Source organism: Mustela erminea, chromosome 10 (genome assembly GCF_009829155.1).
Source record: "Mustela erminea isolate mMusErm1 chromosome 10, mMusErm1.Pri, whole genome shotgun sequence".
Lineage (NCBI taxonomy): Eukaryota > Metazoa > Chordata > Mammalia > Carnivora > Mustelidae > Mustela > Mustela erminea.
In genome coordinates, this window is record NC_045623.1 from 66,928,067 (window position 1) to 66,949,520 (window position 21,454).

General features: G+C 56.4%; 1 protein-coding gene across 2 annotated transcripts in view; it reads left to right on the forward strand.

Moving 5' to 3' along the window:
- GLIS1 (GLIS family zinc finger 1) overlaps positions 1 to 12,848 on the forward strand; it is a 212,812-nt gene extending 199,964 nt beyond the window's left edge. For both annotated transcript variants that reach the window (XM_032302592.1, XM_032302594.1), the window contains exons 8-11: positions 4,095 to 4,251; positions 9,009 to 9,187; positions 9,790 to 9,957; positions 12,375 to 12,848. In XM_032302592.1, the coding sequence (XP_032158483.1) occupies positions 4,095 to 4,251; positions 9,009 to 9,187; positions 9,790 to 9,957; positions 12,375 to 12,505 (635 nt within the window). In that variant the 3' untranslated portion in view covers positions 12,506 to 12,848. The remainder of the gene's footprint in view (positions 1 to 4,094; positions 4,252 to 9,008; positions 9,188 to 9,789; positions 9,958 to 12,374) is intronic.
- The last annotated feature ends 8,606 nt before the right edge of the window (positions 12,849 to 21,454 follow it).

The following is a 21,454-nucleotide window of genomic DNA, read 5'->3' on the forward strand; positions in this document are numbered from 1 at the left end:
TGTCCCACCAGAGCTCCACATCACCACAGCAGGCTTCGGAAGAGAAAACTGAGCCTCAGAGAAGATGGACCACGTGGCCATCATCCCTTCCAGCTTCTTAAACGCTGCAGCCCAGACATGGAGCCCCTTGACCCCTGGGACCCTGCAGGTTCATCCAGCCGGATACTCAGAGCCTCTGGTCCAGCCGAGGTGGCCTGCCTGTCCTCCCTAGGCCCCAGCAGGAAATCCCTGCTGCGTGGCTGGTGGCGTGGCTGGCGGCGTGGCCTGATGGGAGATTCCCACTGACAAGATTGGTGCTGTGCCCCCAGCGCCCCCCACAGAAACCGCAGGATCAGAGAGGAAAGCTCTTCCCACCCTCTGGGATTTCTTGAATTACTCTAACCATCTTAAACATTTTTTATTTTCTCATTTTTAATGCTTTCCCCTCAGTGTGGAAGTAGCAGCAGATTTAAAACTCTGTCAGAGCCCTTACCAGACAGCCTCAGGAAGAGAAGGTCTTTACACTTCCTCTGGGCTGCCCTTCACAGGGATCTGTGCTCACAAAGGTCTCTAAGGACACCCCAGGAGAATGGAGCAGGGATCGTACCCTCTTCCACGGGCTTCTTCTCACAAGGTCAGAATTGGTAAAATAGCAGACGAGAAGAGACACAGGGATAAGGGATGTGTTAAGGATTCTGAGGCCCCAGCAGGAAGGAGGGCCGTGACTGATCAGCAGTGGCTGGCCTGGGGCAGAGGTCCCTGCAGCCCCTTCATTTTTACTCTGGGGAGACTCAGGATTGGGCAGGAGGGGGACTGACCCAAGGTCACGTGGAAAAGTCAGCAGCTGGTCCAGGCTGGAAGTCTTTTCTCCAGGATACCGGGCCAGGGCCTCTCCCAGGGAAAAGGGACAGACTTGGAATAGCCATGTCTTGAGGACCTGCTCGGGCTGGTCACTAAACGGACACACTCTCCTTCGGTCCCCATGAGCCCATGCTGCAGAGAAGCAGTGTCACTGAAGCAGCAGCATGGGAGAACCGTCCGGGTAACCCCACGCCTGCTCTGACAGCGAGCAAGTGGCATCTTCCCTGCCTCGAGCCTCACTTTCTCCCCCAGACCTGCTGTGACAACAAATGTGATTGCAACATGATCACATCTATAAACGCAGAGTGGCAGATAATTTTATCACAAGTATTGCTGTTGTCGCCCATGGTGAGTGAGAAGAGGAACTGTGTTCTCCCCCATCTCATGATAACGCTTGGCCCACCGTTTACCGAATCCATGCCAGGAGCCACTCTGGGGACTGTACGTGCCCATATTAGCAAAACCCTCACGTGCGCCTCAAAAAGTGCATGCTACTCTGCTCTTTTTTTTCCAGATGAGGGAACAGGGTCCTGCAGAGGTTAGGGTTTAGTCCTCCAGAAGTTAAGGTTAAGTCCTCCAGAGGTTACGCTGAGGATCCTTAGCCAGTCAATGGCAGAGACCAGACTTGAACCTGGGCTGTCTGTCCAGCCACAGGCCTTGTCCATTATCAGATAGTCTGAGGCCTCCCGGCCGCCGATGCTCTCCTCACCGTACTGGCACCTGCTGGGTACCAGGCCCTGAGCTGGTCCCTGTCTGCAGGCTGCTTCCAGCCCCATGGGGAGACGAGGACCAGCCAGGCAGGCGCAGAACTTCTGGATCCCTCTGCACGTCAGCCACTAGCTTCTGCAGGCCACACAGCAAAGGCTTGGGGTGCAGTTGGGAAGATGGTAGGGCCAGAGGTCAAGCACTCATAGCTGATGATGGAGGATGGTGATTTATAGGCTCAAATGGTGCATTTTGGGGAGAGGCCAGCAGGCTCCATGGCATCCCCTTTCTGCCAGCCCTTGTGATGCTGTGCCACCATCATTGCCATTGCTGTCTGCCTACATGCTCAGCATGCCTACCCCACTCTCTGCACAGGGCTGGACAGGGGAAGGTGGGCAAAGGCAAGGGGAAACAGGGCAGATTCAAGGAGTATTAGGACAGAGAGGAGTCCAGAACGGAGTGGGGAGGGAAGGGGAGGAGCTTGCAAGGGGGACATTAAATATTCGTTGTCTGATGATAGTAAACTCCCAAGAGCTTGTCTCTCATCTGGAAGGCCCAGCTCTCTTCAGAGAAAACCCTCCGGAGCTTATCTGGCAGGCTCCTTTAGCAGACCCAGCATAATGTGATGGGCAGCGAGGATATGAAAAGCACGAGTTCAGCACGGCTGAGGGAGAGAGAGCAGGATTTATCGGGATTCTAGACCTTCCTAGCTGTCAGGCTTCCAAATTGGTTCAAGATGGCAGGTGAGATGCTCAGGAGAGTGGTGAGCGGAGCAAGCCAGGAGCAGTGCCGAGCCAGGCTCTATCCCCAGAAATCCCCTCCAGTGCCTTCCTGACAGCTGGGGAGGGACGTGTGGTGGATGGATGGTGGGGCTGCCCTTGGGACCAGAGGTCCCCACGATGGGAAGGGATAAGGCCTGGAGCTGAGAGGCAGAGGGCCCCCCAAGAGCCCATTCAGAGCCCTGGGGTCTCACAGCCAGCCCACAGTGAAGCCTGGCCCACAGGCCCCTACGTGGACATCTTGGACATAGCCTGAGCTAGAACCCCAGGCCAGTTCTTTGGCCTGGCTTTAAGCGGGCTTTCTTTGGTATCAGTTGGAGGCCTGATTCGCTGCAGTTCAGGGAGGGAGCCTCCCCTGGTCTGTTCAGTTCCTGGTGGTAGCTTCCTGAGCTGCAGGTCTGGGAGAAAGGGGCCAACCTGGGATGGGCTAGCCTTGGAACCCCCCAGCCACTGGAGAATGTAAAAGTTCCTTCTTGACTCCATCCACGAAAAGAGTGTGCTGTGTGCTCGGATGGTCTTCATGGTAAAGAGCATTGGGTCTGGACCCACAATGACCGGGGTGCTGTTCAAACTGCAGCAGCTGACCCAGGCGAGCTCGGACTAATCAGTGTGAACCCTGCATCAGAGCTCTGGGTGTGGCCGCGAGCCTGCGGAGTTATCCCGGGCCATCAATATAATGACTTAATTTCTAGGAAAATGATGTCAGTGTCATAAAAGTCAAATAAATGTGGCCAGATTTTAAAAGGGGAACAAAATTGGTCCTATTTTCTTCAGATAAAATAGAGGGAAAATTTGCCACCTCTGCTGGGTCCCTCTCAGGCTCAAGTCCCAGAGTTGGGGTCCTTCTCCCTTCTAATTGGGGTTCCTTGGTGAAGGCATTTGGGAAGCACTAGCCTCAGTAACTACTCCCAGACCCTCCATTAGACCCCTGTAGCAACAACTATAACCTAATGTCCTCCATTGATTCATTCCCTACCTGTCTTAACAAGAGTAAGACCCTTGGGAGTAACAGGTGGTAGAAGGTGGTACCACCTTGCAGGCATCTTTTAGAGGTTTAGAATCGTAGATGAGAGCATGGCTGCCACCTCTCCTCTGTCAGAACCCTTGTGTTGTGTACAGCCTGTACGACCGTCTGTGGCGTCCCTTCTCATAGGTCTCCTAGGTCAGCCTGACATCCAGCGAGCACAATCTTACCCTGTCTTTAGGACCCCTCATGGTGGACATCCAGTCTGTGCTTGCATGTCTCTGGAGACAGGGAATTCATTTCCTCCAAAGGCAGACCTCTACATCAGGTCTGCCTATGAGAAGTATGGCCAAGCCCTGAGTCTCTCTCAGACTTCTCTCCATTCCAGGATCCCTGTCTGCTTCCAGGGCTACACAGAACAGCTCCAGAGACTTGAGGCAGCACATTCCATACAACCCACCACCCTAAAAAAATGCAAGCATGCACACACACACACACACACACACACACACCCCCCCCCCCCCCCCCCCCCCCCCCGGCCTGCTGATGCCTCTGACAGCCCCTTCTCAGTCCTCCGCTGCTTTCAGGACAGCCTCAGCCCCATATACAGCCCTGTAGCCGGGGCACGAACAGTGGAGCAGGGCCATCCCCTCCTTGTTTGGACCCCCGACCTCCTGTTAATACGCCCGTGCTGGTTTCGCTTCGTGTCTGTCTCTTTCTGACAGCAGACACACAGCTCCTGGGTGGTTCACAACCATCTCTAGGGAGCGGCCGAAGCCCAGTGATAATTGTTTGCTTCCCTGCAGGCATGTATCCTGGCTCTGTCACCCCTCATAATGGGCTCTCATCGGGCATCCTGCCCCCCATGCACGAGGTCCCTTCCAGGCACCACCCACTGGATGCCAGCACCAGTTCCCACCACCATCTGTCCCCTCTCCCCACGGCTGAGAGCACCAGGGACGGGTACGTACAGCAAGCCGGTCCTCCGGGACCACAAGCAGACACCTGCACAGGGGCAGGTGAGGGGAGGCGTCCTGCGCACTCTGTGGTTATCACTGATAATGCAAACTGTCAGCATTTATGTGGCGCTTACTGTGTACCATATCCTGGACAGACACCTGTGCACAGTCTCAATGGCGCCTTGAGGCCACACACCAGGCAGAGGGTGTTGGCACATGGACTTCCTGACGCCTCACCGCGTGTGCTCCTCCTCTCCCCCCACCCCCGTAAGGGCGACTGCTGAAGACACCGTGCCCTGCCCTGCACCCTGGACTGCCTGACTGGGCCGCCTCGGGAGCCTCACTCCTGCTTCTCTTTGGCTCACGCCACGTTTGGCGAACAGGCTGCCTGCTGCCCACTCCAGAGGTGCTCGTCTGGCTCTCACCACCATTCTGGCCACAGCAGCTGTGGTCACTGCCCCGCCCTGCCCGCAGGGTTTGTCCAGGGGCCCGTCATGCAGGATCACTGCAAGGAAGAGCGAGCGGTCTCTTTCTGTATTCAATGTGTTTCCCATTGTGGCCACTTAATTGGCTGGAAATGGTAAATGTGCTAATTGCTGGCCCCTGGTGCTGCCAAATCTGTTTTCCTTGCAAATGTGCGGAGGGAGTTCACACAGCCCTACAGCCTGCCCTCCCTGCCACTTTCACTTATCACTAGCAGGAATTGATCAAACTTGACCCCCAAGGCCTGGCCTCGGTACCTTCCTTCTCTGCCCTTGCTCCCCAAGGCCACAGCCTTGGCCTTGACATTGGCCTGCCTGTGCCTGGGGCCAGCCTGGCTTCATCACCAAATTTGCTGTCCAGAGCTCCGAACTAGGCTCCTCGCCACTCACTTATCCAGTCAGTCAGCGTCCAGTTACTGAGCCCCTGAGGGGGGCCGGCCCTGGACCCCATGTTCGAGCGACTGATGACCCCAGCCCTGGAGAAGCTCACCATCAGGAAGGGACATAGACCCGCAGGGATTGACCACGTAAGACAAGGGCTCTGAGGGAAGAAGCAGAAGGGGCTGTGGAAGCCTGGAGGAGAGCCCAGTGCGGTGGAGGACAATGCAGGGAAGGCTTCCTGGAGGTGGTGCTAGACCAGGCCTCCACAGTTAAGTAGCAGTTGACCGAGAGGAGAGATTGGGAGGAAGGGGCAGTGGGAGTGCAGACACGGTGAAGCCTTGAAGCCTTGCTGTGTTCTGGAAAACATGCACCTTTGTGTAGGGTGACAAGCTCAGGAGGGAGGTCGCCAGGGCCAGATCACACGGCCTGTGGTGGGGCTATATCCAAAGGGAGCTGGGCAGGGATGTGGTCAGTTTGGGGAGGACAGCGTGACCCGCAGTGTAGGACTGGTTTCCAGAGGCAGCACTGAATGTGGGAGGGTGGAGGCCTGAGCCAGGGCTGCTGGGTGGAGAGGAGGAACACCAGGAGGCATCAGAGAATCAGCGGGCCTCGAGGAAATGCAGCTGGGTGGGGAGAGGAGGAGGCACCCGGGATGGGCCCTGGGGGAGGCAGAAGTGCCATTCATGGACCAGGGAAGACTTGGGGGAGGGGGATGCATGCGTGGAGAGCTACAAAGAGGCAGCCTGAGGGGGGAGCCAAAGGGGACCCAGAGAACCAGGCCTCCCTGAGCCTCAGTTTCCTCCTCTATAAAATGGGTATTAAAATCTCCTTTAGGAAGATGGTGAGGAGCAGCCACAGCAGACACAACACCTGCTGGTTTTGTACGTGGCATCACGGACACGGACACCTTTACCCCACCCACCCACCCACCCACCAGCTCAGGCGACCTGCTCATCCACACGCCAGCCCCAAAAATGTCTCCAACCAAACTAAAGTAAACCACACAGGCCTCTCCCTGCTCAGGCCCTCTGCTCTGCCTCATTCATCACCTGCCTGCCGCCTGCGTGTAAGTGCCCGTCAGGGATTCCTGCGGCAAGTGGCAGAGTGATGACAAGACCAGGACAGCCCAGCCCACCATCCAAGTGCCGGTGCCTGCTTGAGTCATCCCAACGGGCCAGGCACCCAGGCTCCCTCGCTGGGCTGTGGGAGAGGAGGGCCCTCGAGCCTGACAGCAGGCCCAGGCCCAGCTTGAATGGGTTTCTTTTTTCAGCCCCTGAGAAGAGCGGCAAGGCAGAGGGAAAAGGCCTTCAGCCTCCCCTTCCTGCCAAAGTCAACAGGGAAGGCCACTCGCGGCTCCCTGGTGGTTTGCTGGGACATTTAAAGAGTTTGACAGAATTATCTGATTCACTCAAAAATATGCTAAGAGGGCCTGACTTCATGACCAAATTTATTTACCTTGGCTCAGGGAAGACGCCGAAAGGGCGGTTTTTCCCCTTCAGCCCCATACGAGGTATGAAGCCCTCAGTCTGCCAAGCCAGTGAGGTTTTATATTAATTTTTATAGGTTCCAATTGAAGCAAAAATATTTGATTTAGGAATCATTTGCATGACTCAGAAGAGGAGCTCCAGATGATCTTTTTTCCTTTTAAAGAGTTCAGGTAGAGCAGCGTAACCTCAGCAGAGAGAGTCGTGTTCTGTTTAATTTCACTGGCTGTGAAGGTGGCAAATGTGAATTTATGGCAGGTTTGAGACAGGGAAAACAAACTTTGAGAATGCATTTTTTTTTTTCTCCTTCAGATCTGGTTCTCCTTAATTCTGCAGCGCTGTTAATCTCTGGGTTTTGTAGTTGAACGATTAAAAAACCCGTTGGTTAGTGTTTATCAGCTGTTTGTGGTGTTCCCGGCCCAGGGCTGAGCACAGTGCCCCTGAGAGGCAAGGCCCAGCCCTCCCACAGGAGCTCCCAGGGCAGGGGACCACGGGAAGTCAGGGAAAGGCTGCCGTAGTTGTGTAAGCTTGGGCCGGGCGTGAGGCAGGTGGTCACCACGCAGCAGGCCTGAAGGGGGGTAGGTGCCCTACAGGCCACCTCGCAGCCTCCCCGCGCCACACCTCAGCCCAGTCTCAGCCTGAGAACCTGCTGTGAGGACACACGGCTTATGCACAGCCCGCCACGGCATATAGACCGCAGGGTAGACTCTCTCCCACTTGACGGCTCTGTGAGAAGAGCCTAAAAACAGTCATGAGGATGATAAGAAGGTCATGGGGCCTTGATGAGGATTTAGTTTGTCAACTTGATGCTGAGGAGGTACCTGCAGTGTGTGAGATGGGGGACCGGGAACCAGGGGCCAGCACAGAGGCCCCCCGTGTCACCTTCAGCACACTCACAGTGGTGGGGTTCCAGACATCGAATGACGGCAGTGAGCAGAGGGTGCCCAGGCTGAAGGGAGCAGGTGGGGGGGACCCAGCAGGGCTACAGACCTGGGGCCCACTGGCCTCTCCTTAAATCTTTCTCCATTTCAGGATAGCCTTGCTTCCCTCAGAGAACGGTGCTGATCTGTCCCCCTAACACGTCATGTTTAGAGGGTAAGCAGAGGTAGTGTTTCTGGCCTATAACGGTCACCTTAGCTGAGACATTGGATTTGTAGTATATTTTAAGGTGGATGGTCCAACAGATCCACAAGGCAAATCAGAGAGTGGACACTCTGAGCTCCCCTTGCCTCTTCCGCAATGCACGTAAGGGCTTTACAGGCTGGTCCCCAGAGCCCCCAAGTCCATCTGGCCCCAGGGCCAGGTCGGTTCCTGTGAGCAGAGGCAGCGGGAGCAGCATGAGGAAAGACCCCACGCTGTATGGACATGCCATCCAGTTAGATAACCTGCCTGGGCTCTGCTGCGGTCAGGGTGACAGAACAGCTCTCAGCTACCATGACCTTATTCCAGAGAGTGAACTTCCAGAGAGCACAGGCTCAGGCCTGCCTTACCTCAGGCTCTGTATGAATAGAGGTGGTGAGCCCCCCATCACAGTAGGTATGTGAGTGCAAGGATGGAGACAGAAGGTCCCTGAAAGCTCACTGTGTGGGGGAAGAAAGCCCAACTTAGACATCAGAACTATCTGTTTTCTTTCCCTATGTCTTTATAATAATGATGCTGGTTCATGGAGTGGCTCAGAATACATGTAACATCATATTGGGTGCTATGTCCACTTTAACTTACTTAATTTTACCCTCATCCTAACCCGTGAGGTCAGTGTGGCCAGGACTAACCTGGTGAGCTGCGTCTCTGAACCTTGCTGTTTTGATGTGTGAGGCAGACACAAGAACTTCTCTCCCAGGGCCTGAGGTGAGGCGGGGACTCAGTGGGTGGTGACTCTTAGTGCCATGGGGCTGTCAGGGCAGCTCTTCTGGGGCTTGTCCTCCGGGTGGCCAGAGTGCAAGTGCAGAATGAGAGCAGCGTGGTCCCGTGGGGGTGGCTGGTACTTCCTGCAGCTCATGAGAATCCCAGTGTCCCAGCTGGACACACAGCAACCCTGGGAGCGGCTCAGAGACATTAAGCATCTTGCTGAAGTCACAGCCAGTGAGAGCAGATGGGGTTTTAAAACAGTTCTGTCAACTCCAAAGGTCGTTCTGATAACCAGTGTTCTTGCTGATTGCCAGTCCTAAATACCAGATAGAAGTTCTTCTTTACTGATCCCTTTGGACTTTCAAGCTTAGATGACTTTCAAATTTAATTCCAGTTTGAACATAATCTAGAGTAAAAGCTTCCTCTTCTAACTGCGGTGTCTTAAGTAAGAGCAGATCAGGTAGCGAGCTCCCCATGGCTGGAGGGAAGCAAGCAGCAGCAGCCATGCCTTTGGCCCGCTGGCCCCCAAAGCCTATCCTACTGATGACTGCCTCTGTTCTCTCCAGGTTGGGACCCGGCCTCCTCTCCCCAATGGTCAGCCCACTGAAGGGACTCGGGCCACCACCGCTGCCACCATCCTCTCAGAGCCATTCTCCAGGAGTCCAGCCCTTCCCCACACTCTCCAGCAAGCCACCCTACCCACCTTTCCAGAGCCCTCCACCCCCACCTCTGCCCAGTCCACAAGGTAAGCTCTGGCTGGGGGCCCCTCTCCATAGATACCCACTGACTTCTGCTCAGGGTGCCTGAGGGGAATGGGGCACTGATGGGGGAAACAGTGGGCATCAGAATGAGGGAGGGCGCTGAGGGTCACTGTGGGAGAAGCCAGGAGTCAAGTGACCCAACACACCTAGTCAGGGGCACTTCTTGAGGAAATTCCATTGGAGGGGTGGGGAAGAGTTATTCCATTGACAAGGCATTGAAGGGAACAGCATTGACCAGCTGGGAACAGCCTGCTGCTTGGAGGAAGGGCAGGGAGCAGGCATCTCAGGAGGTGGGGGTGGGGGGCCGACAGTCCCTTCCCTCAGAGTGCTGCGTCAGCCTACAAATGACTCCAGTCAGGGGCCGCTACATGAGGCCACCTTACCCTCCCCTTCCAGCGGCCGGCAGAGCTGGGAAAGGGGCCCAGGACCGCTGGCACCTTCTCCCGCTGGAGCTCTGTTCTCTCCTTCACACCCAGTGTGGAGGGACAGGACTATATGGGAGATGGCACAGCGCAGCAGGGACGGCCCCTCTCGCCCCCGGGCACTCATCCTTCGCTGACGCAGCCCCTGCTGCCTCTCTTTGCAGGGTACCAGGGCACCTTCCACTCCATCCAGAATTGCTTCCCCTACGGCGACTGCTACCGGACAGCTGAGCCAGCAGCCAGCGGGGACGGTCTGGCCGGGGAAGCCCACGGTTTCAACCCCCTGCGGCCCAATAGCTACCACGGCCTCAACGCACCTTTATCTGCCACCGGTAAGCCCCAGCTGCCTGCCTCCCTTCCCTGACTGCCTACCATGGCCCAACCCTGGGCTGGGTGCTTATGTACATTGTCCTGAAGCCCTGGGACGGCCTGAAGAGGCAGAGGCATCCCCACTTGGTGGAAGGAGACATCGAGGCTCCCAGAGGTCCCAGAACCCCACAGAATTGGGATTGGCATCCTGCCTGTCTCCAGATCAGTGTTCCTCCCACGTTGTCACAGCTGCTACGTGTCTGCGCACTGGCAGGTTTCTGAAGACAGAGAAGAATCAGGGAGCTTACAGTCCAGCTGATGTTGCCCTTTAACTATTTACTGAGCACCTACTGCATGCCAGGCACGGTTGTAGACCGTGGGGGTACAACAGGGAAAGAGACAAAGACGGATCTCTGTCGAACAGATGAAACGAGACTGGAGTGGCCACACTACTAGGAAAGGACAGAGCCTAGAGGTTGTGCTTGTACCTTGTGTGGCATCTATGTCCCCCGCTATGGAGCCCTGGGCCTTCTGCAAGGAAGGGTCCCACTGCAGTGGAGAAAGCCAGTGACGGGCCAGGGTGGATGGGCTCAGACCAGCAAGGCCGAGCCGATCCGAGCAGGGGCATCTGAGGGCTGGGGCCGACCCTCCCGGAGTTCCTCAAGTCAGCCTCCCCAAGTCAGCCTCCAGGCCCGCAGTCAGCTGGAAGCTACAAGGCGTGGGCAGGATGGGGGTCTCAGACAGAGGGGAGCCTGAGGCCCCATGCCAGAGACCCCTTGGACAGCTCTGGGTGTGTGCAGCTGGGGATAGAGGATTAAGGACAGAGGGACAACAAGAAGGCCGTAAACAAGCGCCCAGAAGCCTGTGGGTCCATCTGCACGTGGGGCCCTATGTTCCCATTCACACACGTGCTCTCCTGTGTGTGTCTTCTTTCTTCGCACATTTGTGGTGAGTGTCCGTGGTGCCTATGGATATCATAGGGCCCGTACAAGCAGGTTCCAAGCATTACAAGCCCCCCTGCATGTTTAAGGAGCTCCCAGGGCACAGGTGCTCAGGTCTACCTGCATGTGCAGATGTCACACTCATGCTGATGTTCATGCACTGTGTACACGCGCTCTCCCTACCCTTTATTCCCATCTGTACACACACGGCGTTGCCCGGTTCCCATCCCAGGACTCCAATCTGTGCACACAGACTGCGTTCAAGCATGCTGTAAGTGTGTCTGGGGATGGGGGCGTGTCACCTCTGTGCGTCATAGGCAGACGTGTACCCTCTCCGAGGGTGTGCACGGGGCGTGGGGGATGTATGTCTCCTCTTTGCACATGTGTGGGTTGGTGTGATAGGCACTGGCCCCAATCCCAGCACTGCCGGCTCTCACCCTTCATCCTTCCCTGCACCATGCAGCCCGCGGCAGGGTTTCTGGGCTTAGCAACAGAACAAAGAATGAGCACAGGCAAGAGGCAGCTTTCATGCCCCACACCAACGTAGTGGATTCTTGTGGCCTCCTTTCTCCTCTGCTATCTGGGTGGCAGCCCAGCATTCGGGGCCCATCCCAGGACCCACAAAGCTGCCTACACCTCCCACCAAGCTGAGAATAGACATGGATTGATCCAGACTCACAGGGTGGCACTGTGGGGCCCCAGGAGTAGCTCAGATTAATCCCACTGCACAGATGGAAAGACTGAGGCCTGCCTATGTTAGGCTATAGAAATCTGTGACAGCAGCTCAGGGACCTGGCTCTTTGGGCAGGGACTGGGTAAGACCCTCCAGGTTGAGGGCCTTTGAGCAGTGACCCCACTCAGACAGCACGTCCAATGGAAGAACCAGGTGTCTTGGGGCCAGATGGCTCTGGGTTCAAATCCCAGTTCCCCGACTGACCAGCAGTTGGCCTTAGGCCAGTGTCTTGGCCTCTCTGAGCCTGTCTTCTCAGCTGTAAAATGGGATAGTGACTCCTTACCTCACAGGATTGTTGAGAGACTTGAGTTAAGATTTCAAGAGCCCTCAGTAAGAACCCAGTAAGTGCTCATCTCCTTCTTTGGGTTTCTCGTGTCTGGTTAGGTGAAGGAACCTGAAAGAGTGGGGATGGGCTGGGTTCCCTCTGCCAGGAGGGGACAAGCCCCCAAGGGCAAGAACTGTGATAGCCCTCCCTCTCTTCCCTGCATTCTGCCCTATAGTCCAGCACTGGGTGACAGACTGCCCCCGAGTCAGCCTTCTGTCTGTCCAGCTGCCCCGGCCCCTTGGGGGAGTGCTAGGCCTAGAGCGTCTCCTCCCACCCACCGGCTCTCTTTTCTGGGAGAGTAAAGCCTCAGAGCAGGCCCTGCGGAAGACACTATGAGAGAGACCCTGGGCAATAAGATGGGGTGAGGGGGGCTGGGAAAAGACGATGAGGGAGAGCCCCTGCATTCTCCAGCCAGGACCCTGTTCCCCACTGTACCCACAGGCTACGAGGCCCTGCCACCACAGCCATCCGAAGACATGGCATCCAGCGGCCCCGAGGACTGCAGCTTCTTCCCCAACGGGGCCTTTGACCACTGCCTGAGTCACATCCCGTCCATCTACACGGACACCTGAAGGAAGGCCCTGCCTGCCCTTGCCCCCTCTATGGCAGACACTGCTTTGCCCACTGGCCGTCTGTCCCCACCCTCTGGGCACCCAGCCTGAGCCAGCAGGCCGCAGCTCCCCACAGACTCAGGGTGCCAGGCTGCGGCAGCTGCCAGCACTGGCCAGGAGCGCCGGCCTGAGCCCGAGCTGGCGGCGCGGGGGTGCCCTTCAGGATCCGTGAGCTGCAACATTCCCTTGCCTGTGTCTTCCTTTTCTTTCCCCCACAGTTTTGAAATCACAGACCTCGTGTATATAAAATGTACAGAACTTGTTTTCCATTCCCCTTCCAGTTTTATATTTTGGGTTTTTACAAGAAAAACATTAAAAACTGGAAACAAGACGTGGGGGCCTGGTTGTGCCCGCAAGGGGGCGTCGAGGCTGAGGCGGGCAGCAGGGTGGAGGGGTGTGTAAGGGAGCCAGGGTGAGGGGCTCGGAGGCCCGGGGAAGGGGGGCCGCCTCACACAGCCCGCACGGCCTGCTGGTCCCAGGACCATGCTGCAAGGCAGGTGAGAAGACCAAGGCTAAGGCTCAAACTGGGACCCAGATCAGCTGGCCTAGACCTTTGCTCTCTGAGCTGACTTCTCAGTCACTGGAACGTGCTTTCATGCTGGCTCTGGCTTCAGGTCAGCAGGGAAGGCCTGGGGCGGCAGGACAGAGTCCAAACAGCCTCCCGAAGATGGGGGTCAGGCTACAGACAGCATCCCCGCCTGGACACAGATCCCCACCCTACTCCACGCTGTCTGGGATGGGGGAAGGAAACCAGTTCTGAGGGTACCGAGGCTCACTCGGGGTTGTTGTCCTCCCCTGCCTGGCTCCCTCCCCTTCATCCAGACCTGGACAGATGGCCTGGACAGCGTCCTGCATCTCACCACGTCACCCTGAAGGTCACCTGGTTAAAAAAAAAAAAAAAAAGAGAAGAAGTCCTTCAGGAAAATTCCTACCTCGGCATTGCCGAAGTGAAATGAGATAAGGGAAGGCGCGGGTGTTGCAGACCTACTGTGTGCCGGGCTCTCCTCGGACAGCTCTGCGGAGGAGCGGCCTATCCTGAGGCAGGGCAGTCAGGAGTCAAACCCTGTTCCAAGACTGAGGCAGGGAGGCAAAGCAAGGTGGAAAGATCTAGTCAATCCCTTCTTCTTCTTTTTTTTTTTCAATGGTTTATGTATTTTATAGAGTGCTGGGGAGGGGAGGGGCAAAGAGCGTCTTAAGCAGACTCCACACAGAGGACGGAGCCCGACGTAGGACTCGATTCCACAACCCCAAGATCACAACCTGAGCTGAAACCAATAGTCAGATGCTTAACGAACGACACCACCCAAGCGCCCCAATCCCTTCTTTATAGAGAAGGAAGCTGAGGTTCAGAGAAGCCACCCAGACAAGTGGTGACAGGACTAAGGCTGCCACCTGTATACGTGCCCGGTCTCCCCCTGCAACCTACGGAGGCCATGCGTCCTGCTCTGTGTCCAGGCCAACCTGTGGGGACTGTGTCTGGGGCTCCCTTTCCTCTGCCTCCCAGCTGTTTCTAGCAAGTGAGGAGCCCAGCTTGGGAAGGAGGAGGGAGAGCAAGGGTCCCTGGGCAGGCTCCGTCCTCATTCAAGACCCCAGCTCCAACCAAGTGACCGCCCCCCCCCCAATGTGCTGGTCACAGCAGTGACCCCCTGTCCTCCCTCGTCAGGCCTGGGCTGGAGGCTTGAAACTGCTCCCACTCTTAGGAAAGTCAGGGCACCGCACTGTCCCTCGTCAGTCTGCCATCCACACTGTTGTACATGGACCTTGGACCTTTCCTTAAACCCTCGTCGCCTGCCCCAGTCAGAGGCCCATCTGTTTCCTTCCAGAGCCCGACAATGACCCCATTTTAAAGATGCAGACACTGAGGGACCTGAAACAGCCAGAGGGCGGTAGAGCAAGGGATTCAATACCCAGGGATGATGCTCCAGAACACACACTCTCACCCACGGCACTTCCAGCCCTAAGGACTCTGGGCAACCTGGCTCCCACCTCCTGCTCCCAGAACAGGCCCCAGTCCTGGCCTCCAGTGGGGAGATTCTGACCTAATGCCACATAGCACGTGGGCATCTGGGATGAGGACCCAGGGCTCCTGACTCCCAGGCGTCCCCGGTCCCGTGGTCCCATCCTCCACTGGTTTTATGGAACTAATTAGGTCGTGGCAAAATTCCTTTAACAGAGATGCTCCAGAATCAATACTGCATGTCATTGTAAGCACTTAATCCACTCCAGATAAGCAGAATTAAGCTGTACAATGAGGACATATTTCTATTAATAATGAAAGGGCTGCGCCGTGAGCAGGAGAACACACAAGGAGCTGGCAGTTGGATCCCATTTAGTTTCTGAGAGAGAGGGAGAGAGGGGGACAAAGGCAAAAAGAAACAAAAGAGAAAAGAGAAAAGACAGATGAGCGAGCTGGAGACAAAGGCCCGGCACACAGTAGGGACTCGGTCATAGCAGCTTTCATCCTGACCCTGAATTTAGATGTAACTGCCCCCTTCCCCTGCTGGGGTCTCCGCTGAGCCTCCGCTCCTCCTCTTGGCACCCGGAGGCCTCCCGCCTCCCAGACGCCGGCAGGTCTCCATCCTAGTCTAGGGAGCACAGCAGCGGCTGGGCCCCTGGGGCAGGATCCGCCAAGAGACTGGACCTGATCTCCCTTCCCGGCCACGCTTTCTTCGCCCCTTATTTAGGAAACACTGAGAACCGCGGCCCCTCCTGAGCTCTGACCAAGTGCCAGGGCCTGCGGCCGGGACTGTGCTGCCGTCACAGGGCAGGGTACTTAGTGCCCACGCCCCCAACACACAGGGGTTTCGGGTCAGGTGGAAGTGGTGAGTATCTCGTCCGTGGAGCGGCCCTGGGGGATGGACCAACCCCTGGGGCCCTCTGCGGTCTGTAGGGCAATGGAGCTGAGTCTGCCCAAGGGCCCCCAAAGCGGGACCCAGGGTACAAGCTGCCCTAGTCAACCAGGTGATGACCGCACTGCCCTTCAGCCCAGCCACTCGGGGCAGCCCCTGCTGCCTTGCTCTTTGTCCAGTCCAGGCTGAGACTGATCTGTCCCCCACTCTGCCTCATCACTGTCTGCATCAGGGGCCCTCTGTCTTCCATCTCCTCCTGTCCCTCTGCTTTCTGTCCTCCTCTCCCTGTCCTCTGTCCCCCTGTCCCTGTCTTCTGTCTCTTCCTGTCCCTCTGCTTTCTGTCCTCCTCTCCCTGTCCTCTGTCCCCCTGTCCCTGTCTTCTGTCTCTTCCTGTCCCTCTGTCTTCCTTCCCCCGTCCCTGCTTTCCCTCACTGCTCCCCCTCGTCCCCGGCAGCTCCTTGCCCCTGTACCCTCCATCTCCCCATCTCTGCTGAGCCCTTTTGTCCCCACTTCTCTCCTTTCCGCTTCCTCTGCCCCTCCCAGTTCCCCCCCGCGTGTCTCTTTTTCTTCTGTCTTTCTCCTGCCTTCTTTAAACTGCAGGTCTTTCTTCTGTGCCCCATTCTCCCTGCCTTGCCCCCTCCTCGATGACTCTTGCCTCGCTGTCTGTGGCTTATGGCAACATAGAGCCCTAGTGCCCGGGGGAGAGGACCCAAAAAGGGCGTCCCAGGAAGAGTGCTGGTGGGAAAGGCCCTTGGTGCAAGGGACTCAGGTCACTGCACTCAGGAACTGCCCTTCTGCCCTTTATGGTCAGGCCCAGGGTCCCTTGGTGGTGGGCACAGGGATTCCCCATCCCAGGATCTGCCTCGACTCTCTCTGACTCCAGAGTCTCTGTTGCTGCTGGCTTTTGGGGTCCCCATGATCCAGACCGTTAGAACTAAGAGGTCCCCTGAGGCCACCGGCTCCACCCCTTCCCCACGGATGGAGAAACCCAGGACACATGCAGAACAGGGCACCGGGCAAGGGGAGGAGTGGCATGTGCCATTGGGACGCGCCTCTGCCCCCTGCTGTGAAGGGAGCGGGCAAGGCTCCCCCTGGAAGCCCAGGAGGTAGGTCCTGCTCTGCCCTCCTCACGGTGGGCTGCTCGGCCCCTGCAGTACACAGCAGGTGCTCAGTACTTGTTTGTCGAATACATCCGTGGGGCATGAGAGCCAGGAGTGAGGGACCTGGGCCCTGTCTGTGCAGAGCCTCATGCAGATCAGGACCACAACACATATTTGTGAGCTCACCGCCCCGTCCAGCCCCTCATTTTCCGAATGAAAAGACTGAGTATGACGTGTCCACAGTTTACAGAGCAGGAGAGTGGCCAGCAGTGGAGAACCCAGGCCTCCAGGTCCCCAGACGGCCTCTGCCCAGCCCATCCTGCCAGCCCACCTGGATGCCCACCACATCCCTTTGCCTTACTGCTCAGCCAGAACCGACGTTGTCTCCGCATGGTGATGGTCATTAGCCCATTTTGCAGAGTTAAGAACTGAGTCCCAGAGAGTGAGGGCAAAGCTGGCATTCCAGAACTGGTCTGTGGCCCCAGCACTGGGCCCCAGGGCCCTACCGACTTGGGTCGTGGGGAGCGGCCCGTGGAGATTTGGCGCACTCCCTTCTCCGCCAGCCCGCGGGAACCATTCGGCTTTTCCAAGTCCTGATTTATATACTCGCCTGGGCCATCAGCCCTGCCAGGGATTTATAGGTTTCTAAGTGATCGTGTCTCTCGAGGGAAATGCAAACGAGGCGTGAACCAGGAAGGCAAGACTGCAGCCTCGGAGCCAAAACTCTTCAGTTTACTCCCAGGGGCCCCAGGCCCATGGCGCAGCGGGCTCTGCAGAAGGTTCCTCAAGGGGCCGGGGAGGCAGCGGGCCTCCAGTAAGCCGCGTGCCAGGCCTTTCCACCAGAAGACGTGCCGGATGTCTGCAGGAGGGTGGGGACTGCCTGAGCTCCCACAGGACTGGGGGAGCATGGGATGTGGGGCTGGGTCAGAGCAAGGAACGGGGCCAGCCCGGCTTCAGGATCATTTGGAGGAGGTGGGGGCATGAAGGGGATGGAAACAGGCGTTGCCTCAAGTGGAAGAGGTTGAAGCTGGAGAATGGGCCCATTATACTCTTCTCCAGGGCTGGTTATAATAATCTTTACACTTTTGTGGATGTTTGACATTTTCCAGAAGAAAAAAAATAGACCCAATCCCAGTGTAGCCAGGCTGGGATTTCCTTGCTTGTCTGGCAGCCTAGATGGGTACAGAAGGCAAATTCAGACTAGGGCCCTAGAGGAGGGTCTGGAGCCCAAATTCACCTCTACTGTAGGCCTGTCTTGTCACAACAGCGGCCATTTGGGAGGCTTTGTGTCCCCAGAGCCCAGTACAGTGCCTGGCACACAGTTGGTTCTTTAGATTAACTTGCCACTGACCAATTAGAGTGTCTGCAGAACATGGGCCAGGACAGGGAGAAGTCCCCTCACCTCACACCTGAAGCTGGCCACGGGTGCTGGAAGTGTGGCTCAGAATACAAGAGACGCGGGGGACTCTGAAGACACCCCCACAGCTCTGCAGAGTGCCCAGAAAGACGGAGCTGACTATCCTGGGAGACCCCTGAGCAGGCTGGGACCCCAGAGGGTGGGATGGGGGCAAATCTCAGATTCCTAAAAGGCAAAGCCCTTTAAAGCAGAATGGACTATTTTAGGATGAACTGAGCTCCCCATCCTTGGGGGTGTGCAAGCAAGAGCGGACAGGAAGCTATGAAGCAGTCCTGTTCCTGGGTGAAGAGTTGGACTGCACACCCTCCACACACTTCTCAGGCCCAACCTGAGACACAGCTGTCTCCTGCCTACCCAGGCAATGAGGGGCCTGCCACCCCAGCATCATTCCTGAGGCTGGACTCAGGGCAGTGTGTGTCCAGGTGATTAATTGCACATTCGCAGGGAAAGCAGGTGGCCAAGGCTTGGGTTACTGCCTAAATATTTTCTCAGAGGTTCGGGACTGGCAGACCTCACACCCGGGCAGCCCAGGACAGCGGGAAGGGGCAGCCATGATGGGGGCCTCTGTTCTCATGTTTCCCTGACTAGGAGCCTCTGTGTTGAGAAACCAAACCTTGTCTGGAGGCTGCAGGGAGAGTCGTGCGCCCCAGAGCTGCAGGCTGGAGCACACGAGCTTCTGTCGGCCTTTGGAGTCTGGAAGGCGGCCAGGCCACAGGTGGGACAGCATCTCGCCAACATTTTGCCTCACAGATGGGGAAACCAAGGCTCAAGAGTTCAGACTGGCCCCGAGGGTGAGGGCAGTGAGGGAAGGTTGGGATGTATGAGAGATTAAGTCCCAGGGAAGGAAAGTTTACCCACGTGCAGGATGCGTGGCTTGAAGCAGAACCATCTGCTCCCCCATTGACAACATACTGGAATCATCCAGGAGTTTCCACACCTCCCCACCCGGACCCCACCTCTGAGCAATGGAATCAGCTCTCTGAGGGAGGGCAGGGCTTCTGTGTGGGAAAGGCTCCCTAGAGGCTCTGGTGCACGCAGGGAGGGCTAGGAACTCTTGGTCCAGGGGTTCTACGAATGACTCCCACTCCCCCTGGGCCAGGAATTGTGAGTGCTCTACACAGGGGGTCACTTAACCTTCACTCAACCCTGCAGGGCAGGGCCTATTATCATCCCCATTTTACAGATGAGAAGACTGACAACCTGAAAGGTGAAATGACTCACACACAGGCTCACACACGGGCCAGCCAGGCTTCGGGCTCCCGTCTTCCTGAGCAAAGCCCTTGCCCCCTGACAGCCTCTGCACCCCAGCACTTTGGTGTTCCCCAACTCCCACAAGGTGTTGGGATGTCAGGTTGCGACACGTTCCTGGGATTGGGAGTCAACCCCAGTTACCATGTGGGGGATCGGGAGCTCTATTGGAACAGGAGATCTGCATTGGGGGCTGTGCGTGGGTGAGCTGGTTTTTGGGGTTTTTTTAAAGATTTTATATATTTATTTGACAGAGATCACAAGTAGGCAGAGAGGCAGGCAGAGAGAGAGAGAAGCAGGCTCCCCGCTGAGCGGAGAGCCTGATATGGGGCTCGATCCCGGGATCCTGAGACCATGACCTGAGCCGAAGGCAGAGGCTTCACCCACTGAGCCATCCAGGCGCCCCATTGAGCTGGTATTTTCACCCATGTTTGGCACTTGGCCCTCACCCAAGATTCCTCCACATCGGTCTCACCTCCACCATCAGACACGGAGCAACCTGAGGGGCTCCTGGCAGGGGACTAGAGCCTGATCCCTCAGAAAGGAAGCTCAGGGACTTCTCCTGCCAGGAAGCAAAGGGGGAGGTGGAGGACGGCCCCAGGGTGAGGTCACTGAGCCCTGCGTGAGGCTGTCTGCCAGGACAAGCAAGGCGCTGCACGTTGGGCTGCGTCTCCAGGGAGGCTCGCTTTGTTTGTTTATTTATTTATTTATTTATTTTTAAGATTTTATTTTTGGATTTGAGAGAGAGAACACAAGCAGGCAGAGAGGCAGGCAGAGAGAGAGGGGGAAGCAGCCTCCCTGCTGAGCAGAGAGCCCGATGCGGGGCTCGATCCCAGGACCCTGGGATCATGACCTGAGCAGAAGTCAGAGGCTTTAACCCTCTGAGCCACCCAGGCACCCTGGGAGCCTGGCTTTATTAGGTGGCGCCATGCCCAAGAGACCTGGAATGTGATGGGCACACGCTATTCTCTTCTTCTTAACGGAGAAACTGAGGCTCGGAGCTTGCGGCTCTCGAAAAGATGGGGAGGCCCAGAGTGTTGACAGAAGTGGTTACTGTGTCTCCAGAATTGCTCTGACTGGGGCTGTAGGCAGGTCACCTCACAGAGTCCAGGGTTCTACTGTGTCAGATGGGACAATGACCCTCTCTCGGCCCTCAGATTAAATGGGACAATACTGTCATATAGTAGGTGCTCAAGAAATACAACCATATTGTTCCAACCATATTGCCCCCAAGTAGTCTCCCCATAACTCTAAACCAAACTTCACATTGCAAGTAGGGAAACTGAGACCCAGGAAGATGGTCTGATTGACTGGGGACATGTTGCAGTTTGGCAGTGGATCTGATCTCAGGATTCCCAGGGCAGTGCTCACATCACCCCAGGCTGTCTTGGGCAGAGGCTCACTGGTCAGAAAACCCCAGCCTGTCTACTCAGGGCCTGTAACCTTGATTCAAATTCCGGCTATGTGTCCTTAGATAAGCTTTCTCTGGGCCTCCATGCCCTCACCTGAGAAATGGAAAACCACAGTCACATGTAAGGTGTACTGAGGAGTCGCTCCAGGTCAAGTTACGCAAGACTTGCTCCCATACAACAAAGCACTCAGTACGTCACCCAGCGTGGATGCCAACAGGTTGGCTGGCGACTCCCACACAGCTGTTGCCCCCGGACCCCCCGCCCTAGGAGATGGCCTCAACGCCCGAGTCTCATGGCTCCAAGGTCCATCTGTCAACAAGACTTGGAGTTTCACCCAAGCCATCCCAGAAAGGCCAATCCCCATTTTACAGATAGGGAAGGGTAGGAAGTTCCCCCTGAGTGCAGAACCCAGGTCAGGACACTTCTGTCACAAATCCATTTCCTGAAGAGATCCAGCCCAGAAAGTCTTTAGACTCAGCTGTTTCTCATTTTCTCTTGAGTCCCTTGGCTCATGCTGATCAATTCATCAAACTGTCTCCACGTCTTCTCTGAGCTGGGCACAGGAAAGTGAGATTGCTCAGTCTTGTCCTAGCCCTGGGCAGTCCGGAGGAGAAGACAGGCTCGTAAACAGCCCCCATTAGAGCCCTTGTCGCACTGTGCGAACCAAGGGCTTTGCTCATGCACTCTCGCTGATGAGGTGCTTACCGCCAACAAGGCAGGCTCTTTTATCTTTTTTTTAGCTCTGACTGTGAAGAAATCCTTCCCTCAATATTTTTGGTACATGATATTGTGAAAGAAGGTAGTATATGTGGTGTGAAAACAATTTTCTAAAAATACATACACGTCTAGAAGAAAGTTTAGACAAATGTACTTCCAAAGGTTGA